Raw genomic sequence first — 10,000 nt, 5'->3', positions numbered from 1 at the left:
CACTGGAAATTCATTTGATAGGACTCCATTAACATTACCCTTGCACTTGCTATGCTCATGAGCAGTCTTCGAAATTTATATGTTTAAAAGGAACTCCATGATAACGCACTACTCTCCACTAAATTGGCCGTTGCACAATATCAAAGGTTTTTTCATAATGCACAAATGCCATTAAAAGTAGATTTTATATTCTACACATTGCAGTACCACATGATTTAAAAAGAAAAATTTGGTCTATACATCTACCTTTTCTAAATCCTGCCTCTTCATCTCTCAGTTTTCCATCAATATTTCTTCTAATTTCTTTAGAATGAGCATGTAATATATTTTTATGACATCTGACGTAAGAGTGATGCTTCTGTAATTATTGCATTCAGCCAGGTCTCGTTTTTTGCCATTTTCACCAACTCACTTAGCTTCTATTCATCATGTTTTGCTTTTTCACGCCACATTCTACAAAATAATATTGTAAGTATTCCGGGAGTCACTTCATTTTCGGCCAGTATCATCTCAGCAGTTATTTCGTTGTATCCATGGCCTTTCCATATTTTAATTTTTTCTTAATGATAGCTTCGACTTCAAACACACTGAATTCATTCATGGGCACATCAAGGTCTTCCTCAGCTTCAGGTATATCAATCAAATTATTCCCTTTATATCTCCTATTCATGACCTCACTAAAATGTTTCATCCAACATTGCCTTTCTTGATCTTCTATTGTTATAACAGATCCATCTTTCTTTTTAATTGGTATATGCTTCTTCTTCTTTGCCCAAGTAGACATTTTATTGATAATTCTGTGAGCAATTCTCACACCATAGCCACTCCCTGAATTCATAGCATTGTCGGCGTCATCTGCTTTCCTATCTAAGTATTCTTCCCAGTCATTCCTGGCTTTTCTTTTGACTTCACTATCTATAGTGGAATATTTAGCATGGTCTACCTTATAGTTTTCATTACTTCCTTGAAAACTTTCAAGAATCAATTTCTGTCTTTGTCTCCTTTTTATAGTATTCCATGTATCATTTGATATCCATGATTTTCTCCTTATAACTGCATGTCCCAAACTTTTTCTACCAACTGACTGATAAATGTTCTTAATATCACACCATTCTTCATTAATTGTCTGCTCTTCATTTTTTTTAAGTCTCTAAGACTGCAAATCGATTCCTCCATTCAATTGCAAAAGTTTTTCTGAACTCATCTTCTAGAATCTTAGTTGTATCAAACCTAGGTATTTTATCTATATTTCTGTTGGGGGCTTTCTGTTTTAATTTCAGTGTGGCAATGAGGAGCTGGTGATCACTACCAATATCTGCACCTCTATAGCTTCTTACAATTTTTAGAGTTCTCCTTTTCTCTTTATTAATGGCTATGTAATCTATTGCCACATGGTGACGTCTATGTATATTTGTGGATGTCCTTGTGCTGGAAGAGTACCTCCAGAAACTTATAAAGTGTGCCCCAATTTCATATGCAGCTTCGCCAAGACCCTGAACACCCATCACATTCTCATTACCTTGATCATTCCTTCCAACTTTAGCATTGAAGTCACCAATCACAATTTTCACATCTCTCACTGGGATATCACCTATTACACCTTGCGTCCTTCATAGTATTCATATTATCTTTCGGTAGGGGAATCATTTATTAGTGCATGCCAAATTATAATACTCATATTGCACTGCTTTGATTTAAATTTTGCAAGTAACAATCTACTATTTACAGCTTTCCATTCCATTAAGACCTGTTTTGCTCTTGTTGTCATCATCATTCCTACCCCTTTTCTTCCAATTTCATCTAAGATTTCTTTACCAGTCCCCTTACAACGAGTTTTAGTTACGGCCAAGATATCCAAACTAAATTTCATGAATTTATTCTCCACTTGCTGTAACTTCCCAATCTGATTCATGTTTATATCATTCCAATTACCAATTTTCAATTTTTCTTTAGTATTTATAAACCGGGAGATTCTTAGCACCACACTATGCCCAGGACTGGGGTCCATCCTGTCATTGTCCCTTTCCAGAGACTGCCTAAATTCTTAGACTGCTTAGAGAATTCCTTGGCTAAATTCATCAAAGGATAGCTAGTTCCGTGTGATAAGCATTGCTTATCTAACTAAGGCAAATGACCCCTGCCAGTCCATACTAATTCCGATAAGATCATCTGCCAGGCATCAGGATTAGGAGCCGAAAAAACATCTTGGCTATCGCCTTAAAACCAATCCGTCACCCTGCTACTAGTGACTTCATCGAGATTTAAGGGGGCATTTTTTCCACACCCAAAGTTTTCGTTACTCAAAGTTGTCCATCTCTTTATACAACCGTTACCTAAACATGGATGCTAAGATTTATTGTCTAGCACGGTAATATATATATATATATATATATATATATATATATATATATATATATATATATATATATATATATATATATCATAAAATTCACAGGAACAAGAGATATTTAGATGTAATAACAACACCATTAGAGAAATTTAAAACCATGTTAATCCTTACTGATTTCGTTTAGATCTAATTACATAAATGCTTTCAACTGGCATAGTTTCAATAGCATACTATCACATAATAAACTTCCTTTGCCATGTCTGGATAAGGCTATCAATGACACTCGCGATAGAAGCAAAAAAAAAAAAAAAAAGAAAACTACAATCGTATCGCTAAATTGCAGTCTCTCTAATGAATCCGTAATAATTTTTCAAACTTGATAACAAACTGGAAACTCATTCACATAATTAATTTTCATTCAGTCTTTTAAACCTTAGAGAAATATTTAACAATTACAACTATAGTAACTTTAACAAAATTATCTCTTTTTAAAGGTAACGCTTTTTATTAAGAGAAAATATAAGCTAAACAAAACCATAATATGCTTGGCATAACAAATTGATCCGAAGTGGACCGGTAAAACCGCATTACTGAATTAAAGTGTCACGTTCCATACATTTGGTCATATTTTGTCTTTTAGGGGTTTGTCAATGAATAGTGTTTGCTTCTGGTCAAACTAATCAAAATATCACATAATATACATTTTATACACTATTATATATTTATATATACGTATATATATATATATATATATATATATATATATATATATATATATATATATTTGCATATATTATGCATATATTTATATATATATGCATATATATATGCATATATATGTATATATATATATATATATATATATATATATATATATATATATATATATATATATACATATATATATATGTATATATATATACATATATATATATATATATATATATATATATATATATATATATATATATATATGTATGTGTATATATATATATGTATATATATAAATATATATTATGCATAAATATTATTTGTTCCGATACGAATACTTCCCACGTCTCAATAGATAGGAACACTATCGACCAGAAATTTTCCCTCCCCACAGGCCACCCCTCGATATCCGTTATGGAATCTGTGTGAATACAACATCGTTGCCCTGGTGTTACTGGTAAAGTGTGTGCAGCTTTTTCAATCCCACGTGTTGTTTAGTTTGTGTTGGGGCCGCATGTGTTCCCAGATTGCCACGTGTACTGAGTGTGTGGTCTGGAGAGATGTCCATGGAGCCATGATGGCCACTAAGAAGTCGAAGAGGGACAGGTCGCCCTCGTGGAAGGGTAGTTGGTCTCGTCCTTCTTAGGCCTGCTCAACAGTACCCAGTGTTTCGGGGACTTCTTTGTCACCAGGGATGCCCTCAGTGGCAGAGGAGGTAGCGGGACTTGTCGGATCCTCGTGTTCCCTATCCGTAGCTGGGAGACCCCCCTCTCACAGTCATAGAGGGAGTGTTGTGGGCAGGTCGGCCTCCCATCTTTATTCCCTCCGTCCAGCCGTGGATAGACATCCGCTCACGGGATGACGGCCCCAGCATACGCTCAGTGGCTCCCAGGAGCCTAACTCTCCTCATGGGGTCAAGAGATCGTTCCCACGTGGAAGGGAGTGGTTGTCTCGGCAAGGATGGTGGGTTTGCAGCGTCCGGGGGAAGTGACGAGTTTGAGCGGGACTCGACCCCCAGATTGGCGTTCACCGGTTCGGGGACATCATATTGGTCACTATGACCCTTATCCGTGCTCAGCCGATGATGCTTATCCCCGCCAAACGGATGACGCTTATCCCCACCCAGCAGATGTCACTTATCCCTGCTCATGGGATGACCCTTATCCCTGATCAGTGGATGACCCTTATCCCTGCTCAGGGGATGACCCTTATCCCCGATGAGTGGATGACCTTTATCTCCTCTCAGCGGATGACCTGTATCCCCACTTAGATGCCACTCGTGGTATCCACATGACCCGTACCGCTCTTCCACCGGTGGAGGGCTAGGACCTTCAGACCCTATAGGTCTCCAGAGCCGCCAACCATCTGCCCGGCTTGGTCTTATGACCTTTGATCTACCTCCAGTGACCAGCTCCTTGGCCCCTCCGCGGATAGAGGAGCCACCATCCGTCCTCAGGGCGGTAACCTTATCCTCCGCTCAGCGGCTAGCCAGAGCTGATCTAACCTCATGGGAGCATGATGCCTTGTCAGGCACCCTGAGGGTGCCATGCAGATCCCCGCTAAGGCACCCCGCTCAGCAGGGCGGGGGGGACAGTTATGAACCTGGCTCCCCAGACCCCTTGGTAGGATTTTTATCCATTAGACGGCCTTGTCTATCCTCCCCAGTCGGCGAGGACCACCCGCACCTGGGAGGACCAGAGGACCGTGTAAAGGGGTGCTATGCTTCTAGGTGTCGCTTCTATGGCTCCGGGTCTCAGGACCCCAGCCAGCACTGAAGCAGAGCTGAGGAGAGGAGGAGCGGCGCAGAACCCCCTCGGAAGGGAGATCGGACCGCCGGAAGATGCACTAGTGGCTCCAAGTGGGAACCACGGGTCCCGAACCACTCAACCGACGGCGCGTTGGCCTATCCAGCCAAAGGCTTCTCAAGCTACCTACCGGAGATCGGCCAACATGGCTGTCTAGCCGTTGCTTGACGCGGCCTGCCTTCCGCTGGCGGTGATCAACTCCTCTGAACCTCCGCAGGTAAAGTACCCACCTTCCTCACTTGGGGAGGTGGCTTTTTGCCTGCTGGGGATCGGTCAACGTGGCCGTCATTCCGCCGCTAGGCGCGGCCTGCCGACGTCATTCCACTGCCTGCAACCGGCTCCCCAAAAAGAGGAGGTTGTGGGTACATTACAAGCCATAATGTCCAACTGCGAGCGCTTGCTCCAGAGTTGCGCGGCTCGGCCAGCAGATGAACCTTAACCCATTTGGAGGCCCCTTTGGTAACCACGTGGCCAAACCTGCCATTCCTCCTCTTGGCGTGGCCTTATGGCCAGTTACTCGCCACCAGTGACCGGCTCCTCAGTCCCTTCACGGTCGGAGGAGCCAATCTCTGCTCTCTGAGCGGCATCTGCATTTCCCACTCAGCGGGGTTCTGAAGCCTATCTGACCCGTGGGAACATAGGCCTTTTTAGGTACACCGAGTACTTACTCAGGTACCTGTTTAGGGATCCGTTCCCGGGTTGGGAAGTCTCAGAGCTGTCCTCAAAATCCCTTGGGAAGACTTTTTCCCTGTGCAAGGTGCTGTGTTTCCTCCCCCAGAGGAAGTACAAAGGACCACTCAACGAGCCGCCACCTTTCGAGGACCCACTCTTACGACTCCAAGCCCTCGTACCCCACTCCAGCAGCGAAGAGGAGTTGAAGAAAAAGGGATCGGTACAGGTCTCCCTCTGGAACCCAGGAATGTATGGTTCCCGAACCCATGGCTGGGTGCTTCGAATGGGTCCCACGTGGTCGGTAAGGGTTTCCCGAAGTTGGGCTTCTGGGACCACCAAGAGGACGTGGTGGTGGTAGTAGTGCCATCCTTCTGAAGAGTGTGGGGCTTAATTAGAAGGCTCAATGAACTGCCTGAACCTCTTCCAATGCAGGTCCGACCCCACAATACCGTCCTGGAACTCCGGTTCAGAGCCCCTAGGGAGGTATGACCTTCCCTGGTTCTCCCACTCGGGCCGGACATCAAGCAGCAACTCTGGAGGATGTCCACCGCCAATGCAAAACCGAAAGGCCTGAACAGGCTCCATGGCATACCAAAGCTGTTACCCTTCCCACATGTGAAGCTCAGTGTTTCTATACTCCTGAGCTGCCGGTCAGGTACATTCTGGGAAAAGCAATGTAGTCGCGCACGGCCTCAGCAGGAAGGGTCAAGTCTTACCCGGGGAATGGTCCTTTCATCTGTAGGTAGCAAGAGTGTTAATAGAAAAGTGGGGATCGCTGTGTGTGGACCTCGTTGCAAAACAACTAAATGTGAAACGGCCGGCTTTTTGTTTCCCAGTGCCGGACCCTACAGGATTTCCTGAAGATGTTCCAATATGCGTGGGATGTCCTCCGCATGTATGTCTTCCCCCCATTCACCCTTCTGTTCTAGACCCTGAACTGGCTTTGGGAGGCGAAGCAAGTTAGGATGACCTTAAAAGCTCTGTGGGGACCAGTAAGGTGGGGTTCACAGACCTGATGTCCTTGACAATGGAACCCCCTTGACCCCTGCCACTTTTATGACATATTCTACTTAAGCAGTCTTACTTCCAGAAGTCCCACAAAGGCCTCCAAAGTTTCTCCCTTCATGTGGGGAGACTTTCCAGCGTTTACAGCGGAGAGAGGGGTGCTCCTAGAGGGCAGACGGCCAGGTGACCTCAATGTAAGGCAATCCTTGTGGGCCATATACCAGACGGGTTGGGCAACCTTTGACAAATGGAGCAACAAGAGGGCCTTCAGCTCCTCAAGCCTTCAGTCCCGGTCATCGCAGAGTTTCTAGTACATTTGCGACTAGGCTGGGCATGTCAGTACCAAACAGTGAAGGGATTTCATTTGGCCCTGGGCCAGGTCTTGCCCCTCAAGGGCTTGAACTTTAAGTCCCTCCAAGCGCCTCTCGATGCTGGTGAAGGGGTTCGAGTAGTCCTGCCCCCCAGGACCTTCTCAGTCCCTTCCTTGGATATTACCAAAGTCCTTGACTCCCTAAAGAATCTGCCTTTCGAGCCTCTAAGACAAATTACTGACAGGGAACTGGCCCTAAAGACTGTGTTCCTTCTCGCCCAGGCCTCTGCCAAAAGGATAGGTGAACTCCATGGGCCCTCAGCGGATGCCTCCCACTCTCGCAGATGGAAGGAGTTGTGCTTCAGGTTCGTCTCCTCCATGGCAAAAACGCAGAACCTGGCAGTAGGTGACTCCCACTTCAACGAGTTCTCCATCCTTCCCATCCCCAGGACGAATGTCCCGGAGGACCTGTTATGCCCAATGAGGGTGGTGAGGAAATATCTATCTAGGACCTCCGCCCTCTGGCCAGCTATCAAGAGATTGTCCGTGATGACAGGTAGAGTGAAGAAAGCGGTAGCGATGAATACGATCTCCTTCTGACTCCGGGAGGCGATCTGGAGGGCATACCTGACAAAAGGCGAAGTCTCTTCCAGGTCTGTCAATTCTCACGGCATCTAGGGCATTGAAACCTCGTTGGGCTTTGAGAAAAACATGACGGTCGGCAAGGTGTTGAGGGCGGGTGTATAGTCGAGACAGTCGACTTTTACAGCCCGCTACCTTAAGGACGACTCCCTGAAGTCCTGGGAGGGGTTCAAGCTCAGTCCTGTCGTAATTGCCGAGCAGGGAATCTAATGGCGGTTACACGCGACAGGCCTGAGGAGGTAACGAGGGATAGAGCGTCTCGGACCCTATCCCCTCGGCCCTCCATGGATCAACCCGACAAGAAGAAGATGCCCCTTGGGTGGGTGTTATCTATTTATCCTACTTTCATTAACCCCCCTTTTCTGTTTTACTTTTCCCAGACAGGTCCTACACCCCCTCCCACCTGCAGATCCCTCACTTCTCTTCAGGGCCTATTTACCTACCTCCTAATTCTGAAGCTCCTGTCTATTGGGACGTGGGAAGTATTCATATTGGAACAAATGACAATTTCTAAGTAAATTGTATTTTTTCTAACCTGCTTACCATGTCCCAATAGGGTAACTGCCCCCCCCCCCCCATCCTTCCCCGCTATAAACCCATTTATCATCAGGCACTTTTCCTGAAACCAGAGGAGGATGGTTGTGGTTGTCATGGAAGGCTGGCCCAACCTTACCCCTGGGGCATGCTGGGTAAACAAGGAGGTCGAGGTCACACAGGTGTATAAGGGTTAAGGGGATCGGGGGAGTGCTCCTATCTTTTGGGACGTGGTAAGTATGTTAGGAAAATTACAATTTACTTAGAAACTGTCATATATACACATATCATATACCATGTATAACATATACTGTGTACATATAATATTTATTATACATATAATATATATATATATATTATATATACATTATATATATATATATGTATATATATATATATATATATATATATATATATATATATATATATATATATATATATATATATATATATATATATATATATACACATACATATATTATGTGTGTATGTGTGTTTGTAAGTGCATACCTATACTGTATATAAGTATGATATACTCTATACATATATTCATGGCCTAAAAATTTATTTAATAATAGATGGAGGAGATTTCATAGTAGTAAACTTGCTGAACTTTACATAAAATGTCTGCAAGAATGCTCTTTATCGGCAGCTTCAAAAACCTTTATCATTATACGAATTTACGAAAAGGGACACACAAATGACATGAAAAATAACCGGCCAATAGATTCTCTCTCGGTAATATATTAAATATTCACAAATATATTAAACCGAATAGGTAGACAACTAGGCTTTAATCCACCAAGAGAACAGACAGGATTTAGATGCGGGTATTCAACAACTGACCATATCCATGTAATTAACCACTTGATGAAAAAATCAGGATTATGACAACCACTATGTATGATATTTGTAGAAAATGAGAAAACTTTTGATTTTGTCAAAACTTCAGCAGTAATGCAACTACTAGAAAGACAAGGAATAGATGAATCTTATGTTCGAACACTTGAAGATATCCATACAGAAAGTACAGCAAGTCTAAAATTGCATAAAGATAGTGAAAAAAATCTGCTTAAGAAATTATTCACAATGTGTCCAGAAATTTTTTAGACTTTAGATTGGGAAAAAGTAGAAATTAACATTAACGGGGCAATATATTAACAACTCAAGATTTGCAGATTAGTGAATCATGAGAGGAATTACAAAGGATAGTAGATTAGAATAGATAGCCCAGAAATTTAGGACGGAAAATGAATGAGTAAAACTAAGGTAATGTTCAATGAAAAAGCAGATAATAATTAACATTTATGGACGAACCTCTCGAGATTGATTATGAATATACATATTAAGGACAGACAGATGAGGGGACTGGGAATCCCCTCTCCTGTTATTTTCATTCCTAAGAGGTATCTAAAAAGAAGATGAGTGGGGAGAGAGTGTCTATTCTCCACACTGTAGTTTTGGAGTGCATGAATGTGTGTGAATGTAGTACAATAGAGAGTAAAAGATGTGAGACTGGAAGTATGTTTTGGAACAGGAATATGGATCTTTTGGCCTTATGTGTGACAAAGATAAAAAAGAAAGATGAAGTGATGTTTGGTGAAGTGACAGGTATAGTGTCTAGGATTGAAATCGGAAGAGTGAGAGGGTGTTTTTTTTTTTTTTTTTTTTTTTTTTTTTTTTTTTTTTTTGAGTTAATGGATGATAGGTGAAGTAGTGGAATGTAAGGAGGTACCATCTAGATTAATGTGGGTAAGGGTTTGGTTGGGCTTTTGTTAGTGAGTATTGACCGGATTGTGAAAAGAATTAAAGAGGAGGGGAATGGATTTTGGAATGAGTAAACTAGGTGTAATATAGGGTGTTTAGAATTGGAGTTTGGGGAAAGATTGAAAAAAGCAAATCAGACAATGGCTAGGTTAAGTAAAATTTGGAAGTCAATTCGCCTGAAATTACATATAAAAATCAGACTAT

At 42.5% G+C, this 10,000-nt stretch overlaps 1 protein-coding gene across 1 annotated transcript in view; it reads right to left on the bottom strand.

Annotated features, from left to right (window-relative positions):
• Positions 1 to 1,142: 1,142 nt before the first annotated feature.
• LOC137638487 (craniofacial development protein 2-like) overlaps positions 1,143 to 10,000 on the bottom strand; it is a 24,336-nt gene continuing 15,478 nt past the window's right edge. Inside the window, exons 2-3 of the mRNA XM_068370583.1 lie at positions 1,675 to 1,903; positions 1,143 to 1,591 (exon numbers count right to left, since the gene is read on the bottom strand). Of these exons, the coding sequence (XP_068226684.1) occupies positions 1,143 to 1,591; positions 1,675 to 1,903 (678 nt within the window). The remainder of the gene's footprint in view (positions 1,592 to 1,674; positions 1,904 to 10,000) is intronic.

The sequence above is a fragment of the Palaemon carinicauda genome, chromosome 1 (genome assembly GCF_036898095.1).
Source record: "Palaemon carinicauda isolate YSFRI2023 chromosome 1, ASM3689809v2, whole genome shotgun sequence".
Classification (NCBI taxonomy): domain Eukaryota; kingdom Metazoa; phylum Arthropoda; class Malacostraca; order Decapoda; family Palaemonidae; genus Palaemon; species Palaemon carinicauda.
Note: the sequence above shows the minus strand (reverse complement) of the source record. Positions and strands in the feature narration are given on the sequence as shown.